Genomic DNA, 21080 nt, shown 5'->3' on the forward strand with positions numbered 1-21080 from the left:
GATACCAGTTTGATAACGTGGGTCGGAGACTCGGTGCATGGTCGCGAGCTGCTACGTCCGTGTTTGGCCCGGCCAGCAGTGTTCATCCCCCTGTGGGCTTGGTTGGACGAGAGTTCGAGGAGACCTCGGGAGAGAAAGAGGGTGAGCTATCTCGGGTGGAACGAGAAGGAAAGATAGAGAGGAAGAGGATAGAAGTCGAAGACGAGAGAGCAAGTCGCACACCTGGAAAGAGAGAGTATAGAGATTATAGAGAGGCTCCACCTGCACGAGAGAGAGTGCGACAAGGAGGGTGGGAGTGGACGAGCAAGGGATTCGCAGGTTGAAGAAGAGAAGAAGAGAACAACGGGCTGGAACGTGAACGTAGAAGTTGAAAAGGAGGAGGAGGAGGTGGTGGTGGCGGTGGAGAGAGGACAAGCAGGGAAGTTTCCGTCTGTCCGAAGTGGATGGGGGTGAAAATGTTCGGAGTGTTGCTGGCATGTGTCTGGCTGGTTGCCGGCTCCCCGTTACATCCCTGGCCGCTAATACCGCACAAAGGTAAGTGCTCGATCTACTGGTAATTTCTTATTGCTTCCTTTTTTCCTGCGGCTACGTACTTGACAATTATGCGGTTGCTTTACTACGATCTTTTTTCCTGGTAAAATCGAACGAGATCATTAGGGATAGAGTTTGTACGATATTTTTAACGCAACGTATCTTTGTTACGTCTTGGCTCTCGTATGAAACGTTGGTCAGAGTGACACGGTTCAGGAGGGATGTTGAAAGTTTGTCGGAACTTTTTTTTTTAGAAGGATCTGGCAAAGGACTTTCTACCATCAAAATTACAGGAGCTCCAACGAGAGGGTTGCTGCAGTTCTATTCCCCTCTGCCCCTTTGGTACTGTAACGCCGTCGGCAGACTGTAGTTTTACGACTGATGCGAACACCGTAATTTAAAATACTCCGCGATAAAAGAGACGAACGATAACGGCTTAACAACGAGGGGAAAAAGTTATTCCATTTCGCAACGTTGGTAATCCGATGTGGAAAAGTTGCTCGACGTTTTTCTGAAATTCTTCACGCTGCTTCGTTCTCCCTGTGCCTTGACTCGTGGTTGTTGACGATGACAGAGAACGTTGCTCAGGGCTTATTGTTAGCCCAGTGTTAGACATTTGCTGGCTTTCTTCAAGTATCTTCGTTTAGTAGGAAAATTAACCTATACCATCTGTTCCAGCAAATACGAAAGTTTACTTTCGTACTTAATTAGTAGTTAGCTCGTTCAACGTTTTAAGGTTGGCGAAGCCTGTTGCAGGATGTGTGGTGAATAAATTTGAAGTTGTGCGTATTGAATTTATTGACACTGTATATATATATGTTACTGAGATTCGACCTATGATGAATGATTTTCTTGGAATCTTCGATGCGGGGGTGAAGTAGCTCTTTTATAGATTTTCCGACTAGTTTTGTCGATTGTTAGACACGCTGATTGGTCGATCCAAGAAGAGAAAGATCACCCATCAGCGTGCCTAAATGGTTGCGACCTTGCATTGGGCGCGTTTCTTTGAAACGGAGATTACCATGGGTCTTTCCGGGTGAGCCACTTTCGGGGACAGATTTTGTTAATGCAAAATTCTCGGCCCCGAAAGCAGTACTATCTTATGATTTAAAAAATCCTACTGTTCGCGCGAACAATGATATTCGCGCGGCGCATGCTAGTCCAAGGGAGGTCTGGTCGGTCGAAGTGAGATTTAGTACCTCGGTCTGGCGGCCAAATGTGAGTAATGAATTTTATAGCTATAATCCGCCACACCCAGGCTAGCTTAAGTTTCTTTTTGTGTATGATTCAGCACTATCGTTTATTAGTATTCGAAAACTTTGGTGCGTCACAGCGTTGACGGTTGATGTTGGCAACGAATAAATGACGCTTACTTCTCGAGTCCTTTAAACACTCGTTGAAGTAGTTTTGTATTTAGTGGACTGTATATTTGATTGAAAAATGAAACACCACACTTTATGTTTTAAACTTTGTAAATTACAAATATGTGTTGTGTGGCTGTCTTGTATGTTTGCTCGTCGTCTCTAGTTGTATCTGCCCTAAGGGTGCTGTTTTATAACCTTGGTCTCTGTTTCTGATTCGTTTTTAAGTTGTGTGGGAGGTGGTTCAAGTGTGTCGATTGGTCTCTTGTGTTTTCGGGGATGATGGTGTTGTCGAAGGAGTAGGGAAATTGTTGCAAACTATTTGTTATATTGGGGTACGGTAACGGTCTTCTGGTCGCCAGGTAGTTTTAGCGCGAGTGGTGTCTTCGATTTTTAGACACGTCCTAAACTCATTGTCCTACGGTCTTTTCAAAACTGTTTGGCCGTTTATGACCGAACAAACTTGATCTTGATATAAAATTTTCGTTCAGTTTGTAATACCTTTATCGTCATTGGTTGTTAATAAATAATATGTATGTATATTGTTTAATGAGAATTTTGTATATAGAGCTTTCGTAAAATAAAACAATAAAATCAATGAAGAGTGTTCCGCGGACCACCCGCGGAATATTATTAGAAAACCCGCCGGTTTTATTTTTCACCTGGTTTAAGCATTTGTTCCATAGCGGCTAGCAATCTGGATAAAGGAAGAAATCATGCGGCGTGCAGATGGCTGGTACGTTTCGTGACATACAAGTTAGAAAGCTGTTTTTGAGAATGTCCCTTTATTCGTTAATCCCTTAAGGAATAGTTTCTTTTCCTAAACGTCAACAGCTAATTGTACTTGTCATAAAACGTGAGTTTCTAAAAGGCTTCGGGACGGAGGTCCGGGCACGCCGCGAGTTCCAGGCCTGGTGGAAATTCCCGTTGTGGTTTCAAATGTTTAAACATTGCTGACCTTCACCCCCTCTTGTCATCGCCTAGTCCGCACGGAGCGTGTCACGGACACACGGATAGGTCGATGACAATTAGGGAAAAATACGAGTGGTTCGTACCGAGAGCCAATCGGTGAAGAAACACCATCTTCAGAACTTTCCCCTTTCTGGGAAATTCGAATGTCTCTTTATTCGTTAATCCCTTAAGGAATAATTTCTTTTCCTAAACGTCGTTCATGACCTCAACAGCTAATTGTACGTGTCATAAAACGTGAGTTTCTAAAGGGCTTTCGGCACGCCGCGAGTCCGAGGCCTGGTGGAAATTCCTGTTGTGGTTTCGAATGTTTAAACATTGCTGACCTTCACTCCCTCTTGTCGTCGCCTAGTCCGCACGGAGCGTGTTGGGGACACACGGATAGGTCGATGGCAATTAGGGAAAAATACGATTGGCTCGTACCGAGAGTCAATCGGTGAAAAAACACCATCTTCAGAACTTTCCCCTTTCTGGGAAACTCTGAAGACAACTCACCAAGAGTATTGATACTCACCAAGGAGTATCAAGAACACACACATACCACCAGTCTTTAATTATTGTAATTCAAGTGTAAATACACATAGTTAGTTAAGTGTTAACTCAGTCCAACAAAATTATCCTGGCCTTTCAAACAATTCGCTAGGAAATCGCCACTCATCGCGGCGCGGTATTAACCAAGCAAAGATTTACGACCTTCGCTAAACCACGGACCATATCGCGAGTCTCGTCGTGGACATGTGCGCGAGAAAACAAAGAGAATCGTTATATGAATGCATACATAGCAGTGCACGTGCTACCCGTTTAAGTAGAATAAGACCGTTATTGGTCTGACATAACTACCCACTTGAAATCGACGCTATTTCCCAGCATTTTCACAGAAACCTCTAAACTCCTTCCACTTGTATTCATCCAAAAGGCCCAATATAATTCATCCCAACCATAAGAATGATATCAATTACTCCCAGTTACGAAATAAAATCGTGGAAAGCTATTCTTTGAATTCACCACCTTTGAAGGTAACGTCATCGAAGCGGTGGAAACGATTAATACGCCTCATATTAATGATCCATAGGAGCCGGTGGAAGCGTCTCGCGTTGAAAACCACCCCGCGGCGTATGACACAAAGAAAAGTGGCCCGGTTTCCCGGGGCTCTCTCTTTGTATCGATATCCCCCCCCATTGTGTCTGGCCGCTTTCTTCGAGCTCCGTGGATGGAAATGAAGACACGAACGGGCGGTAAATCGAGCGACGCGCGCACCACCGGAAAGGCACGCTCGATTTCGCAAACGCGAGCCTCTCCTGGCTATTACGCGGCTTTGCTCGCATAATAGCGCCTCCATTTCGAGTATTAGTCCATCAGGATTCAACGTCGCGTGAGGCCAACCGACTCGTGTCGACACTACCCTCGTTTTTTTTTTTTAGTGAAAAAGAAATCAACTATGTTCTCCTCTCGTTCTAGCCTTGAGACTGTTAGTTCTCTCCATGCACGTAAAATTATTTCCAACACTTTCGAGGATTAATTGACAGTGTCCTCTCGATAGACTCGATTCGCCGCTCTCGAAGAGTAGACCGATTGGAAGCTTTCTCATCGAAGTTATCGAGAGAGTGAGTTAGCTATCGTTTCTACTTTTTCCTTTTTTGTCGGAGGCTCTCTGGGGCGTCTGGGTACGATATCGATTAACAAGTTCGCACGCCACACTTCGTTACTTTTTTAAGGAAGGTAATAACAAGGTGGAATTGAAAGAATTTCAGAATTTTACAGATTCAATCGCTAATTTGTTGCGAAGCTGTTAATCGAGTTTACTGGATTTCTGTTCGGAAGGTGTTTGCGTGGAAATTCCGACGATCGACGGATTTCACAGGAGGATGTTGAGAGATCTTAAACTAACACGTTTCTTTCATGGAAATTTTTGACAAATATTTTGAATAGGTTTGAAAATTTCAAATGTCATATTACGTGATAAATATTGTTCCGACCTCAGGATCGCAACGAAGTCTCGATTTGGCGGATTATCCTGGGGTTCCGAACGACCATCGGACCGCCACGGACCCCCTTTGGACTACAGTCGGCGCCGCGATGAAACAATGGCATCAGCCATAAAACATACCATTACTGGGGATCGAATTTATTGTAAACAAATTCGGTCGGCCAATCAGATCACGTCACACTTTTCCACCTCCACACCACAACCACCAATCTGAAAACATATACAGCTTATATATGTATACACCAACACATCAGCGGAACATCAACAGTAACATAAAACATAAGCATTGCGAGACTACTACACTCGTCATTCTCTGTAAAAAAAACTCAATATCAATTATACATTAGTCAATAGAGTAACTCAATGTCCAGTGTCTTTTCTTCACCATCTCACATCAACTATTAGAATATCGCCCTTACGGCATTAATTTGTTGTGAGCGCACCGACACTTAGCTCTCATTCGAAATACGTTGTTCATCAATTCTCTCGAATTAAAGGCTCGAATCGGTGAGGCAAAAGGTCTTACGGCGATAAATATTTAACGAGAACAGGGGCGTGTGGTGAGGCTGAAAAGAAAAATTTAATATCGACGCTCTCGTGACGGCACAGCGCGCGGTTGCATTACGTGAAAAATGTTGGCGCAATTGGAGCAGCAAACGGAACAATTTCATTACGCCTAGCGAGCAATGTGTCCTCCGGTGATGGCATGCTTCTAATTTGGACAAGTCCGTCTCAAAAGAGCAACTCATGCTGCAATGGGAACAGAGGGAAGACAAAGGGTGAAATTAAGCCTCGCTCCGCTACTTCGGCTATCGAGCCCCCTCTGTTCAAATTATGCGTTTCATGCGTCGGTTTTTTACCATTCGCCATATCCGTAAACCCTCTATTTGATCCCTCTTAATAATTTCCAATGTGAATCCTACTATATCTAGAATTGTATTTAACAGTGTAACGTTCGATGAAAAAAATAAATTGCACCAGTGGCAAAATAATTACATGTACGTATGTATATGTATGTATGTGCAAACTATATCCAATAAAATAATTTTTGGAAAATATCCGACGTCAAATATGACAGTCAAAGCGTTAATGGCTCGAATATTTTAGCCAGGCAAACTGCCGGACGTTTAACCGATCGTTTCGCGAAACTGAGCCCCGAAAAAAATGGAAATGCAAAGTGAACACGGCCAGACAATTAAAAATTCCTCTGCACTTTTTCACGGTTCCATAATTTTCTCGTTTGCCATTTTTCCCTTGCCGTGTATGCACGTGTACACACAGAAGCACAGAATTCGTTACTAGCAAATGGCAGACGGCAAAACATCAACCTGATTAACATGTGTAGTCGTTTGACATCGCTCTATTTTTTTCGCAACCAGCGGAGAAGAAAAATACGTATTTGGGTCTCCTATCCATTTTTCGTTGTTTAATATTTGGATAGTGGCCGCATTTTTTTTCGAGTAGTAAATAATTAGGCCATAGTCGTCTGAATGGTTTGAAAGAGGGTATGGCATTAGGCAGAGAGGGAGGGACAGGTGAAAAAAAAGTGGCAAGTAATAGCGACGTTGAGCGCATCGACGTCCGGAACAAACGATCCCGCGGTGCAAAGCAGAGAATGGAAACGAGGCGAATGTCTCTTTCATTCCCTGCTTTGTCAGCGTTATTCCCGGCGAAATATTCCGTATCCATTTTTGACAAATTCGAGAAGGAGCCACGCTTACCGTGAAGCAAACGTCTTTTCAAACCGTTTCTTTTCCTTCCTCTCCTTTTTTTTCTTCTTCTTTCTTTTCTCTTTTCTTTCCCCCTTCTTTCGCAACCACTATAACGACCACCACTGCGTTGAATCTCGCGAGAGAATCGTTGTTCCCCACGTCACGTAGATTAAGCGAAATCGCGCGAAATTTCACGGTGGAGCGCGAAAGTGACTTTTATCTTTTTGCCGTGCGATGAAATCGTCGAGCGTCGATTTCGTGTCGGGCTATAAACGCACCGAATTGTACATTTTATCGTGAAGCTCCGAGCGGTTCTGCTTAATTTTACAGTAAACGCTCGACAGCACGGGGAAACGAAGAACTGTTTCCGATGATTTAAGAGAGTCCATGCTTTTCCGTTACAATTATATTTTCAAAGAGATGTTAATAATGAAGTCTAAAATGAAACGTTTATATGTTGCACACAAATTCATGAATAAAATACTACGATACGTACAGTCAGGGAAATAATGACACGGGAAAATATGTTTTCCACGGTTAAAACAAGGGAAAAAGAAGTAGAAGGTTGAATCTAACGTAAGAATCATCATCGTGCACTGATAAATTATCGTAGGGTAGAAACCGTAACTCCATCTTTTCGTCAGTTATTCGCGATTATCTACTTTGCATTACAAGCACGGCACGTCATTCTCGAGTGCAAACCAAACGCGGCGACGCGCAGCGATGAATAATACGCGGCAGTGCCATAAAATTGCATATTTTTGCGGCGACTAATGCACTCGCGGATCGCAGCCGTTCGTTACGCGCGCTATTCGGCTCACGGTGATGCGAATGTTTTACAAATTCGACTGATGACCGTCGAATGTTTGTTGGCCGTGTGCGGATCGATACCGAAACCCAACCCCTCCGTTCTCATTCCATTCCAGCTTTTTTAAACTTTTATGTATAAACTTCCGGTGGACAAACCTAGAGCAGTTTGTTTAAAACGAACCAGACGAAATTACCCAATCTTTGAACCGAAGTAATTCCCGTTGGAAAGTAAAATACGTATTCGAGTAGATGTCAGACCAACCACAACCTTATACCACTTACACACACTACCAGGTAATTAGGAAATCGATTTACTGAAATCCTCCTTGGAACCTATGCAACGACGATTCGAATTTGTTAATTAACTCGTTTAATGGATAGGATTCGAAGGATTAAGGGCTGCATTTGGACACGATCCAACTCCCTACGTGACCAAAATTACTAAAGCGATCGGGACTCTCCTCGCGATTAATGTTTCTCAGCCCATTTACGAAATTTCCTTTGTTTTTTAATTTTTCTGTAAGGAGAATCTCTTGCAGAGGAAGTCTTTAAATACAGCCTGTCTCGGGGTAGAAGAAAAAACCAAAAACAAGAAATACAGGTCGAAAGACAAAAGCAGATGGTAGCCGGAGGGCGCATCCTACTCTTTGAAACTCGAGAACCGCCTAAATAAGAAGGCCATACTACAGCGGGGGGGTTGGATGGTTGGTCGTCGTAATTCATGCGAAAAATCAAGGTGGCTGCTAGCGGGCAGATTATACGAGCTGAAGATAGCTGGGCTGGTTAACGTCGTGACGCTGATGGCACCGTGGAGGGAAACGTTGCAACCGCGTGGGTAATAGGGACGCGGTCGTGGAATATAAAATTGCATATTCATATGGGTCGAGGAGCAGCTCGTGCGAGTACTTATCTCGCGGCTGGCGTCTTATCTGAAACGGGTGGTAGTGTGCGTTATCGAATCGCTCGAACGAGACATCGAGGAACATAGGGGACACTTGGCTACTGCGTGTCATTCAATTAAATCACACATTAGACTAGCTTTGCTTTGCGTGCGATGAATAAAATGTAAATTACAGGCGATCTCGTCAGATTCGTGCAAGAGTAAGTGGGAAAGAAATTGGAGATTACAATAGTCAAGATAGATCTAACTTGGAACAACGTGGAACGTTGATGGTTAACAGCTCGTGGAGATTTAATTAGACTTGAATTTTTGCAAACACCAATGCTGGTGCGTTGATTAAGGGTAATGCGTGGCCTCGTTTCAGAGACATAGCTTCCACGGAAGCGAGGAGTACGGATGGTAGGGCGGTTAAATCTGGCTGCACACAGGCCACGCAGTTAAAGGCCAGTCCCACAAATAAACGTTGAATTACTGTTCACTGTACTTCCTGCTACGGTCTTGAATAGAACTGTCCGCGTTACGAAGTACCAGTAAAGACGGTAATACTGCCTGGTTGTACGACGCTCCTTGACGGAGTACCTTTGACCCTCTGCATGTACCCACCATTTATTTCTACGTTCGTTTAATGTCTGCGAGGACACAAAATAATCGTCGGTGTGCACACATCTGAAATTCATTTACGAGATGCACTAAGTGATTTTACTGCGTTGGAAATTTGCTTCTTACAATAGCCATCTATAGATATCCTTCGTCAATGATTGCACTCAATATAAGTCTGTTTCTGATTACTCTGAAAAATACAGCATCGTTGATATATGAACTGTACGGAGTTAACAAATATTTCTAGTAGTGGTTCGATTCTCCAAACTGCATTCGATTGTAGATCGGAAGGAAACAAAACGGGCAACGTTATCACGAACCAGCTGGAGAGCTCTCGGTTTTTCGAAGACCGGAATCACAAGGAGGTTGGCGGGGGTGTAGGATAGAAGAGAGAAGAACATCTCGAAAGGTGGCTGCTCTTGGCAGTGCTCGTGCGGAATAAAGGGCCCTCGAAGGGCACTCGACCCCGATGTAACGACTTTGCACACGCTCGTAACTCGATATTGTGAAATCCTCTTATCGCGTGGTAGCAGCTGCAAGCGAACAAGAGCCATCGGAAACGCGAAAAGACCGTGTCGCGATTACTCTGCTCGACCGTGGACTCTAATTTCCCTGCTTGTACCCTTAGAAAAACGACACTGGCAAAATATCCACGGACAATCTACTTTCCCACTTGTCGCACCCTTATGGCTCTGTTGAACCCAACACGAAAACGTCCTCTTGGCCAAAAGTGTGAACATGTAGAAATGAATCGATGCAAATGAAAACTAATAGCTTTTCTGAACAAGCTTTACCACTTCAAATATTTTCTAGGAATTTTAAGGAAAACAATAGAAGATCCTTCGGATAAATTATTTATCAGCTCGGTGACCAGTATGCAAAGCAAGAAGGGATCCGCGTATAACTCTAGAAAGGGGGCTGAAAATATATGTATACACTACCGGCCAAAAGTTTGGAATCACCTCCCACTTTTCAGCAATATTAAATCTGCTGCTAATTTTTTATAGATTTGAAGTTTATCTCAATTCTGCTTTTATCAATTTATCTCATATCAACTGATTCGAATGATAAAAAATTCTCAAAGTCGCTGACTTTTTCTGGAAACTTTTGTGTAAATTTCAATACTCAGTGATTCCAAACTTTTGGCCGGTAGTGTATGTATACCGGGTACCGGTGAGAAAAAACAAACTCCTTTTAGGGGGGATCGAAGAGCTCGTCTAAAGAAGATTTCGAGAGGATCTTAACGAGCATCGAACAGAAGTCCTTCGTCTTCGTCTTCGAGTAGTTGCTCGAATATTCCGTTGCAGGTCGATTGTAACGAGCAACCGGAATTTCAAAGGATCACCGAGAATGCTTCTTTTTTCTAAGGATCCTCTATTGGGAAGCGTAAACTGTTAGGTATAACGATGCCTTCGAAGCCTCTGCCTCTATTCAAGGAAATAATTATTGCATCAGAAGTGGAGAATCGTTGCGGCTCACGATTCTAGACGAAGTTCGAGGAATTGAATTTTATTAGAAATCACGGCGCTTTCGTTCCTTCTACGGCTGGATATCACGTCCAAAGGTGACGGCCGCCTGATGACGGTGCATTTCGTTTTAAATCCTTCCCCAGGTCTGTTTTCTCCCTTCTCGTACGTGTTGGCACTTTTTTACGTTTATTACACCCGCGGCACCGCGACGCTCCTTTTCCCTCTGAGTTGCCTGCATACGGAGAGGAAAGGAAACTGCGAGTTGATGAATTGCCGCGTGCGCGAGGAACAACACTCGGGGATTAATGCCGTTCTTGAGCTCGAAAAACCGGGTAATTGAAACAATGCCCCACTTTCTTTCTCCGCGTTGCTAAATCTGCGGAATAAGTCTCTGCTCTTCTGTTCCAAAGGAAAAAAGAAGCAGAAGAATAATGATCGATTATCCTTAAAATAAACGCAACCAGAAGATAAATCAATCGGCACACTCATACAAAGTTCGTTGTACCAGTCGTTGGAATATTTTAGTACGAAATTCTGACGTCTGCTGTGATTGGCTGTCTATCAGGAAGAAAACATGCACCGTCATACTTCTTATCCATCGAATTCCGTGCAATGACTCCCTACTGTCTTCTAAAATGGACGCAATTAGAATGGATAAGCCAATTGATTTACGGTTACAGGCATAATTGAAGCAGTTACAGCAACATCTCGTGCAGACGGGCGTGAAACGCCATGGGCTGGCGTGGTTGCCAGCCTATCAGAGGCCAAGAGTCGGGTGGCAGTTTCTTAATTCGTTAGGAAGTTTCGCCGACGTATTAACGGGGCTGAATTCGATTAAAGGACGCTCGGCGTGGATGCGCGTCTAGCTATGAGCGTGATTTAATTTAATCAGCACGTAGACGCGAAGGAGATGAGCGAACCTCGGTGCAGAGAGGGTCTAAGGTCTAGGGGATGACTCGACGTGAGAAAGAGAGAGGGGGGAGAGAGGGACAGAGAGGTAGAGACAGAGAGACGTCTGGAGAACCCTCAGGGACGGCACGCAAGGGCGCTGACAGGGAAACGGGGTTAATAATTGACGAGTAGAGAAGGGGGTAGGGCCACTTCCGATCTCATTATGTCGCCGTAATTGGCAGCGGCAAGCTCGTTATGATATCTCTCGTTAGGCGGAGAAGCTCGTGTAGCCAGCCAGCCCGTCGTTTCCATGTTAAGCCTCTTACAAGCCGGACCCCAGGATGCATTTAATCAGGGTTAGCTTTGTTTCCGCGTTTTTAAGCTATGCCCGGAGAGCAGCGGCCGCGTAATTTTCTTTTTCGCTGGGAGAAAGCCCTTCAACGCAGTGCACCCGACAGGATTATCCTGCGTGGCCTTTCTTCAAGTTCTTGCTTGGAATTTAATTAATGCCGCCTTTATCGCGCAGCATTAAATAAGTAAAAAAGGAGTGGTTATAAGGGAACCTTTGGGGTGAGATCCAGACGAGAGCGGTAGGCTCTCTTTCGTTCTCTGATTCCGAATCGAGGAGCTCTGGGCGGAAGCAAGAAGCCTGACGAACCTACTGTGCTTCATGAATGAACGATGAATTCGAGGAGAGTTTTGATGACCGGCTTAATCCTTTTAACACTGTAGAGCATCTTGAAGCTGAACACTCGTGGACTGTTCAAACGACTGTTATTGTAAACGCTATAGACTTATTCGTGAATCGTGTACGGTGTGAGATATCGTCGAGTTATATTACTTAAAACCAAGCTCTGCTCTTTCAGTTTTTGCTCTATTACGTAGAGCCAGGTAAAACGGACGGAACCAGTTTTTATTCGTTTCAAATAGATCCATAATCCATACACGGGGAAATTTTATTGACTGCGTATATGTATTAATATACATATATGTAGGTACGTGTATGCGTTCACGGTGCTCAAAGGACTGACGGGAGTAATTGATTCCATGAAATTGAACGCAGGATAGAAACGTAACAGCATCGGGGTTTTTTTTTTAACGTCAGATATGAATTTGTTTAAGCAAACGTTTAACTCGTTTCTTGCCTCGTTTCAATCATCCTCCCCCTCCCTTGTGGACGTTATTAAATCTCAAAGTGATTTCGCAAAGCGATGCACTTCGAGTGGAACAAAATTGTGCGAGCCTTTGTGAAAGTGACTGCACCTTAGCATGAGCAGAATGGAACGGTAAAAGCCTCGTTGAAGCTTCCCTCCCTCCTTTTATCCTCTTCCTGGACTCAAACGCAAAAGAGATTGCGGATTATCGTGACAGATCTTGATGCTCTCAAGGATCAAGGTAATTAGTCCTGTTAGGTACGTAGGGACAATTTCGGTATTTTGTGTAAAACTGAAGGGAAGGGAGCCGTTGGAAAAATAATGGAAGCAGCGGTGGGAAGCCCAGCGCGGCGCCGCTTAAGTGGGTGCCGGGAAATGAGCCGCTCGATCAAAATTATTAAATAGAAATAAAATTCCCTGTCACCGAGGGAATTACTAGCTTACCAGAACCCTTTGTCATCGCCCCGTGTACGATGTACAATCGTTTATGAATCTCCAAAAATTCAATATGCACACGTATGTACACTACCGGCCAGAAATTTGGAATCACCTGCCAATTTGCATCGATATTGAATCTGCTACTAATTCTATGTAGATCTGAAATTGATGTTGCGGAGATCAATAGCACTTTACCTCATTTCGATTGATTTGAATGATAAAAAATTCGTTAAGTGTTTCTTAAAATTGCTAACTTTTTTCTGGAAATTTTCCTGTAACTTACAATGCACAGTGATTCCAAACATTTGGCCGCTGGTGTATATCGAGTCAGTCACTGTCCAGATCGGAAGCTCGTAACATGTTCTTCTTGTCAAATACATTTCCTATATTTGGGGAAGTTCTTGCCCGAGTTACTCGCGTAAAAATTGAAAAATCAATTGCTTTCTCTCTCTCTCCTTCTCTCCCTCTCGAATGAAAAAAAGAAAAAGAAAAGATCTATGATTCAGCAAACAGAGAACGTGTTAATCGTCGAACAATGCTTTTAATCATCCTCTTTTTTAGTCCGATCGTTGCAAGATCGTAGAGATATTCCCTTGTCGGAAGTGAATTTTGGAGTAATTACGCTCGTACCGAAGCCGCAGCACGTTAAAAACCGAATTGAAATCCAGCCGAGGATTTTTTGTGTTGGACGGAGGGAAGGCAGGAGCGATTTAATCGACGCGAAACGGATGACGAGGGGCCGGCAGTCAGGCGAGAATTCGCAATTACGTTTCTCTAATTTCTCTGGACGCGGCGACATAGACTGGACGCGTTCCGCTTTTATCGCATGAGCAGGCTCGCTTATTTATCGATAGCTCGTAAAAGAGCGGCCGGCAAACGACTCATAAACGAGCCTCCAATAAAATTGGCGTGCTTTCTGTTGCACCCCCCTCCCCCATCTGCCGCTTACACGGGCTTTCCACCCCGGCACTCCTCGGAGCGGATCGTTAGTCGGAAATTTCGAGGCTCCTCACTCGTAAATTTCGGCCATGAATTTTTACGACACACCAGATACGCGTCACGTTCGATCAGCTATCTGTGAGAAGAGACAGCACCCGAGTTTCACGCCGTGGAACGTTGTGTTTTAATTGCCTGATACAATTATCTATAAATCGACTATTTCAGTGGGAAACTTCTCTGGTCGCGTTACTGGACGATCATTGAATTTCTTTGTTCCTTTGTTCAAAGGAAGGTTTTCCATTCCTCAATTTCGATGTATAAATATTTGCAGTGAGAATTGATATTGGACATCTTTTCTGAACATCCAACGAATCCGTGCGCAGCGAAGTCACGGGCGGCGATAGTTTGGCGCGATAATTAAATGCACCGGGTCCGCCATCGAATTCTAATTGAAATTTGTACGTTGTTATCGGTTTGTCGCGTGGTTGGTCGTTGACCAAGGGAGTGGGGGTTTTGTACAGGCACGTTTGGTGGGCCGCAGAAATTGGTACATACGTTCGTTCCTGTACCCCCTTCCACGCCTTGCAAATTCATTGCCACATTATTTTATTACGCCGGCCATAGCGCTAGGAAAATTGCCGCGAGATTGATGGCGTCCCGTATTCTAGTCAAACGCAAAATTCCCTGGGACCTAGTCACTTGCATCGTAAACATACATTCGCCTGATTTCCTGGTGCATTATTTTTCACTTATCCATAAGCCGTGTAATTGTGGATCCACTGACATCTACGTAACCCTATAGATTCAATAAACGTGGTTTCGCGTTACATTCTATAAATATAAACCTAGCGAGCAATATATAATTATTTTCTTTTCCGTTCTATTTTTGGTGTATATGTATATTGTCATACGGTGAAATAGAGCGGAAATGCGATAGCAACGTTGGAAAGTTATAAAAGATCTTTGAAACGCGGTCTCTGCTCGATGAGTCTAATGGTTTAACGTAATCCAACATTGAAAAGCAATCTTCAGATGACGAGAAAACCACGGGAAACGCTATTTAGCGAGAAAGCAAGTGGAATGGGTCAATCATATGTCAGACGTAGTGCGATTCCTTATATAAATATGTTCGTACAGAAATATACGAGAAAGAAGAGAAATTCATGAATTATCCGGGAATTCTCTGTAGCAAGTAAAGCTTGAATCGGCGAACAATTCAAGGAGCGACTGTTTCACCACGCGTTTCAATATTTGACGAGCGAGTTTCGCGGCCGGTTGCACGGAAAAACCGCCGAGCGGCGGTTTAAAAAGCTGCACAAAGTGGCGGCTGTGTGACGAATTAAATTAACCGTGGAGACCAATCTATTCAGCGTCCAGTAATCCTCGTACAAGGTGGACTTAAGTCTGGCTGAAAAACCATGCCAGTGTATACCAGGATGCTTCGAATATTATATCTGTATATATCCTCTCCCAATGACGGTCTCTTGCATCCTAGCGTTGGGGCCGCTTTATCCACGGGAATAATACACGTATCTCCAACCGAGGTAAAGGTGAAGGCGAATTAAATCTGCCGTTGGTACGGTGCGTTGGAAAACGAACCCTAGCAACGCGTGTAGCGGAGCACCGTTTATGGTTTATTTACAGTTAGAAAAACTAAGCTTACAGCTGTCAAGGATTTAGTCCTAAAACATTTTCACAGTCGCTGCAAGTTAAAAATTCTAATTGCCAAAATTTACTTTGTAACGCGCGAGTGGGTCACGGTCACATAAACGCCCCTCGAAGACACCGCTACCATAAACCGTGGCCCACTACAAAAATCGTTAGGACGAACAGGGTGCGCTATGTCACACGCGCGATTCCAAGAAAAACCAAGATATTTCCACTTCCTTGCCAGGAAGATGTTGAGGTGGAGCTCCTAAATTCATCAATGTAGAATAAGTTAACGAATGCAACATCATAACGCTTATGTCGGACAAATACATGTATAAGACAATTACTTTCTTATTTTGTAACTCTTCCGTTACACGCGTAATGAATTTCCTGTGTGCTCGTGAAGCGAACTGCTGACGCGATGATAAAATTTAAAGGCCGTCTAACGTCTTCGTCGTCATTTCGGGAAACTCCCCCGTGGTGTGCCGGAAATGACGCAGCGTCGATTGAACAATAGCGCGTTGTAAGTCGAATTCGAGACCTTTGTTCTCTTACCTATTTGCCTTCTGAGATACGAACCTCTTGACACGTGCTTGGAACTCGTTATTATTCTTCCACGATTTTCCACTCATTTTTCTTTATCACCGAAAGGCGAAGTTTGCCGAAACAATTAAGACAAGTTTACGTCAGCCTCGACCCTTGAGCGTCGCGTGTGCAGCGCTTAATCTGGTTGCTACGCAGTTCATTCTCCGTGATGCACATATCTTTCGTTTTACGGCGTATTAAAATGCACAACAAATTCCCCTGGCGAGATATGCAAAAGTATGCTTTCACGACTTTATACAGTCCAGCTGCCACACGTCGTTTATTTATTCCCACTCAGATTAGAAACATACATGTACGTATGTGCTGTATCAATTCAATTTACAGTATCCCTGAATCTGACAAACGCTAGTTTTTAACCAAGCTTCCCGGTAAAATATGCATCGCATTCCAAGCTACGAGAAAAGAAAAAGAAAAGAATTGATTAATCGCGAACGCACCGAAATTCGTTCGGACGATACGAGCAGAGAGGGTGGCATCGATAAATTGATTGTTTCAATTTTATAATTTCCAAGCTCAAGTTGCATCGTTTCCGGTGGGAAACGCAACTCGAATCGCGAGCAGTAGAATAACTCGTTAAAGGTCAGCCACGGCGAAGTTACCTCTGTATACATTGGAAGTATGCCTGCTACATAAGAACGAGTAACCTCCTTCGGTGTTCCCGTCGTGTTCTCTACATTTTTGCACGCGTTACACGCGCTCCATACGCGCGTACGTGTCAAATTTGAACAACGTAATTAAAACGCTCGTTCGTCTTCAATTCGATTATCTGTACATTCTATTTGTTCTCTTCAGTAAATGTCACGAACAATCAACTATTGTCGAAAGATTTAGGTATGAATTTAATGTAACGGAAAATGTAATGTACAGAAAAGAGGGGCGGGGGGGGAGTGTTCATCGAATGCTATTTCATTTTTGAATCGTGCTTGGAAACTGTGGTCCTGAAAGTTCAATCAAATATTACCGAAAGAGCTTCCAGTTACGAAAGGCAGCATTTTATGTGACATTAAACGAAACGGGCACGATAAACGAAGTGAGAGCCCGTAAAAGCGCTATTCATCACCGTGAATAAAATTGATAGGATGAGGATGCCGTTTTCAGCGCAACTCCGCATCCGGTGATGCGAAACAATTAAACTTTAATCGAAGTTCCGAGTCGGCGTGTCACTTCTGAGACAACCGCGGTACCGAATACGTTAAATAAATTTCATCGTTTGATAACCAGGCCAATTTTAGAACCTCAATGACTTTTAGAAAGAAACTTTGACAGGAAAGAGGGAAAACCGTCTAAGCAAACGAGCATCATCCCCCTGTTTGCTCTTTAATCGGGTGTCTGACCCTTCGTTAAGGAACGAAACGATAATTCTTCTTTAAATGTTAGTTTAACGAAGAAGGATGTCTGGTAGGGGAATTAAAATGTTTTTGTACCAATTATGTTGAACAATCTCATCGTTATTTTTCTTATTCATTCGGGTTAAGATCTTGCATTATCGAGCCCAACTTTTAAGAACATTTCTCTTTGAGGAAACTCGGAAACTTTATTCGCCTGCAGGGAAATTCCACACAGTGCTGCCTAATGGAAAAGTTAGTCACCCGGGCTTGTCAATAAAGTATGTATATCGACTCACTTCGATCAGAAACCCGTGACTTTCTATAATTACCATAATCCGTGCGTACACAGGCGCACAACAGTGTTCTCAGATAAATGTTTCTTCGGATACCGTGTAACTCCCTGGAATTATCGACTCTGTTGCTTTTTCTTCGAAAGAACATTAACGAATTGCCGGGAATTTCACAACTGGCCGAGTACTGGTGCGGAATTACCGCAAGGAGATCTACCTTAAGATCTTCGCCGGCGATTTTCAACCTTTGTTGCAATTCGTCAGACCCTCGATGGAGATAAATGGCGAGGAAGTAATACGAAAGACTGAATCGATTTATCTGGACGCTATATTTATTATACAAAGCTAACAAAGGGAACTAGCGGAACCTTAGTGTCGTTAGATCCTTAAACCAAGCTTAATTCGGGACAAAAAGATCACTTTATATTATCGGAAAGAATACCTCTCACACAATTCTGCGTCAGCGAGATATATCGAATGGTTTCTTGTATTATAAAAATACCTAACTAATGATTGCCGAACAAAAAAAAAGCCGGGGTAAAAAAAGTTGAACGATTCAGTGGTTGGCAACAAGGTAAATTATCAATTCCCTCGGCGGGCGGTGGTGCACTTGTCTGTGACGTGAGGTGTCACTCGCGAAACATACGACCCATAGCACGGGTCGCAGATGCGTGGGCGAAATATTTCGAAAAATAATGCCCCGGCCGCGTCAGCAATGACATGCATTAACAGCGGCATTTTTCCCGCGGCGTTACAACGCAATCGGCGTGCCATTTCGTCGTTCCCATCCCACCATGGCCCACCCCCGACACGTACACATCGTTGCCCGCAATTTTATTCGGGGACACCCTTCCTCTCTCTCCCACCCTCCTCCTCTCTCCACCCCAGCCAACAGCGGCACCTGGTTGTTACCGCCAATTCGCATTATCCAATTTTTCGTGTGTCACGTACCGTGTCCCCGATTCGGTAGGTCACTTTCTCGCTGCAATTACACGCGGCCCAGACCACCGTTGCGCTCTTTTCGGCGTCGATGTTTGCAGGACGCGTCGATTTTCTCCCATTTCCCCCACCCAACGCGCTTGTTCCAGCACCGCTGCTAGTCAGTTCCCTGTCTCCCTCTCTAAATCTCTCCCTTCTTTCATTACTATCCGTCTCGTCTATCCCGCAACGTACCCTCCTTTTCCTCTACCCCTCTGCCACTACGTGTCTTTTTACCCCTTTTTCTTCATCCCCCTTTTGCACGCTCTCCGATTTTCTCTTCCTCCGTCTATATAGGATTCTTCTCTCTGTCACTCTATTTTGCCACCACTGTCTCCGTTCTTCTCTCAACTTTGTTCACCCTCTTTATTTCTCATTCTCGTCCCTTTTTCTCTGCCCTTTTACATTTCCTAATTTTCTCCTTTATTCTCTTCATGCGATTTCTCTTTCCTTTCTTTCAGCTTGTTTTACTTCTCGCTATTTTTGTACCGGCGAAGCACGATAATTTTAATTTCGTACTTTTAGTCGCCGGTTGGTTCGTTCGACTCTTTAGAGCCGGCGAAGCCTGTTCCAGGTTGCGACGATGAAGAAAATGGAAAATTGTGGATACTGCTTTTTTCACTTTTGATATGTTGCCACTCGAGTATGAATGAATGAATGAATGCTTGCTGAATGTGACTGTGTTGCTATTCGAGTATTGAATTTGTGAATGTTGACGCGTACAATGGTTTCCGTATGAGTAGTCGCGTTGCTGTGTTTCGTTGTCCTATTCTGGTGCTACTGTGATGTTGGGGAATATATAGACAGGAGATGGTTGCTGATTGGTGGTTGTAGTGTGGAAGTAGAAAAAAGTATGGTGTGTTCTAATTGGTCGACTGAACATGTGTTTTCCGATCCCCGGTAAAGGTAGGTTTTATGGCCGATGCCATTGTTTAGTCACGGCGCTGACTAGTCCAGAGGGGTCCGTGGCGGTCCGATTGTCGTTCCGCTCCCCGGTCTGGCGGCCAAATGTGAATAATACGTTTATTACGATAATCCACCAAATCGAGGCTTCGTTGCGATCCTAAGGTCGCAACAATTTTTATCGAGGATAAGCGAGAAATTGATAGTAATTTGAAGTACATGGCGTGTACATGCGTCTCTTAGCGAAGTTGCAACGATGTTCCACCCGATATTCTCATGTCTCTCGCCCCTGCCATTCTACCGTCGCATCATCCCTTTCTCCGTTCTTCTCAATGAGCCGCGGATAACGGTGGAAAGTGTGCAGAGAGGCGAACAACCCTCGACGATGGAAAAAAACGTGAGATAACATCTACGCTGCGCCACTATCTAGTCTATCGAGGCTTGCTTTCTTCCAAGTTGTTTTTCTGTTCGTTGCTCGCGTACTTAACCCTTGTAGAAAGTTGCAGAAAGATGAATTTGTGAATTTTCTCATGGTTAATGATTACTTTAATTATCACGAAGTTTCAAAAGGAATCATTTTAAGAGAGGAGACGTTCTCTCTTGAGCCCCGTCCATGTAAAGAAAAAAATGTCAGATTTAGTCGGCGCCTAATTCTCGTCCAAATATGTGCCCAGAACTTCACATTGTGCCAGTTGAGTCCCTATTTGCAAAGGACAGACACTTTGTTTTGCGTGGAAGGCAAATTAAATAAATCTCGACTACTGTGCGCTACACTCTGACCAAGCACACATTGTCGGTACATTTTGTCCCGACAGGAATGAAGCTTCAACTTGATGCGTACATCTTTCCTAATCTATTTGCACGAAGAATGCAATATTTATCCACGAACTTCTGTAATTTTAACGGCGCCTGGAAACCTACCCCATCCATACGAAACTCAGTGAGCTAAACCTGTTCTCTATCTGCGTCCGATCAAACTGTTCACTGATTCCGTTGAATCGTATATTTTGAGTAAATGATATGCCTAATAGCGTAACCTAATCTTAACATATTCTTTTCCAAGGAAGAGAGGCTACGTCGGTCCATGAGACTCTCGATGGCCCAGTACAATTTCGCGGCGACTCCCGTTCTTTGGAGACTCTACCGTTCCCCGATCATGGCCAGTTGCTGACAAAGGCTTCGATCCCGGTCCAGCGTGGATCTCTGTCGAGCTCTCGGCTTGAGTCAGCCAATGCTCGGTCGTCGAAAATCCGCCGCAGTGGCGTATCGACTTTTTGTCGGTCCACTGGAGAAAGGGAGGGAGGGAAGGAGAGAGAGAGAGAGAGAGAGAGAGCTGGCGTGACCGTGGGCGGACCGTTGAGGAGGAATCTCCTCCAAGACTTTTTCCATTTCCGTAAAGTTTCCTACTACTCTGACTACGACGTCTGAAAATCTGTACGGTCCACGCGCGCGCAACCTGCTGCCGCTCCGCTCGAGCGTAACAAAAAACGATAGCCAGGGCTGGCGCTCTGAGTCCGTGGCTGGCTACGGTGATGAAGAGGGGAGCGAGCGGCTAGATTAGAT

General features: G+C 44.2%; 1 protein-coding gene across 1 annotated transcript in view; it reads left to right on the forward strand.

Annotated features, from left to right (window-relative positions):
• The first annotated feature begins 443 nt into the window (after positions 1 to 443).
• LOC108575668 (disintegrin and metalloproteinase domain-containing protein 10-like) overlaps positions 444 to 21080 on the forward strand; it is a 145813-nt gene continuing 125176 nt past the window's right edge. Inside the window, exon 1 of the mRNA XM_017938530.1 lies at positions 444 to 534. Coding sequence (XP_017794019.1) covers positions 444 to 534 — 91 coding nt within the window. The remainder of the gene's footprint in view (positions 535 to 21080) is intronic.

Source organism: Habropoda laboriosa, unplaced genomic scaffold (assembly GCF_001263275.1).
Source record: "Habropoda laboriosa isolate 0110345459 unplaced genomic scaffold, ASM126327v1 scaffold18, whole genome shotgun sequence".
Lineage (NCBI taxonomy): Eukaryota > Metazoa > Arthropoda > Insecta > Hymenoptera > Apidae > Habropoda > Habropoda laboriosa.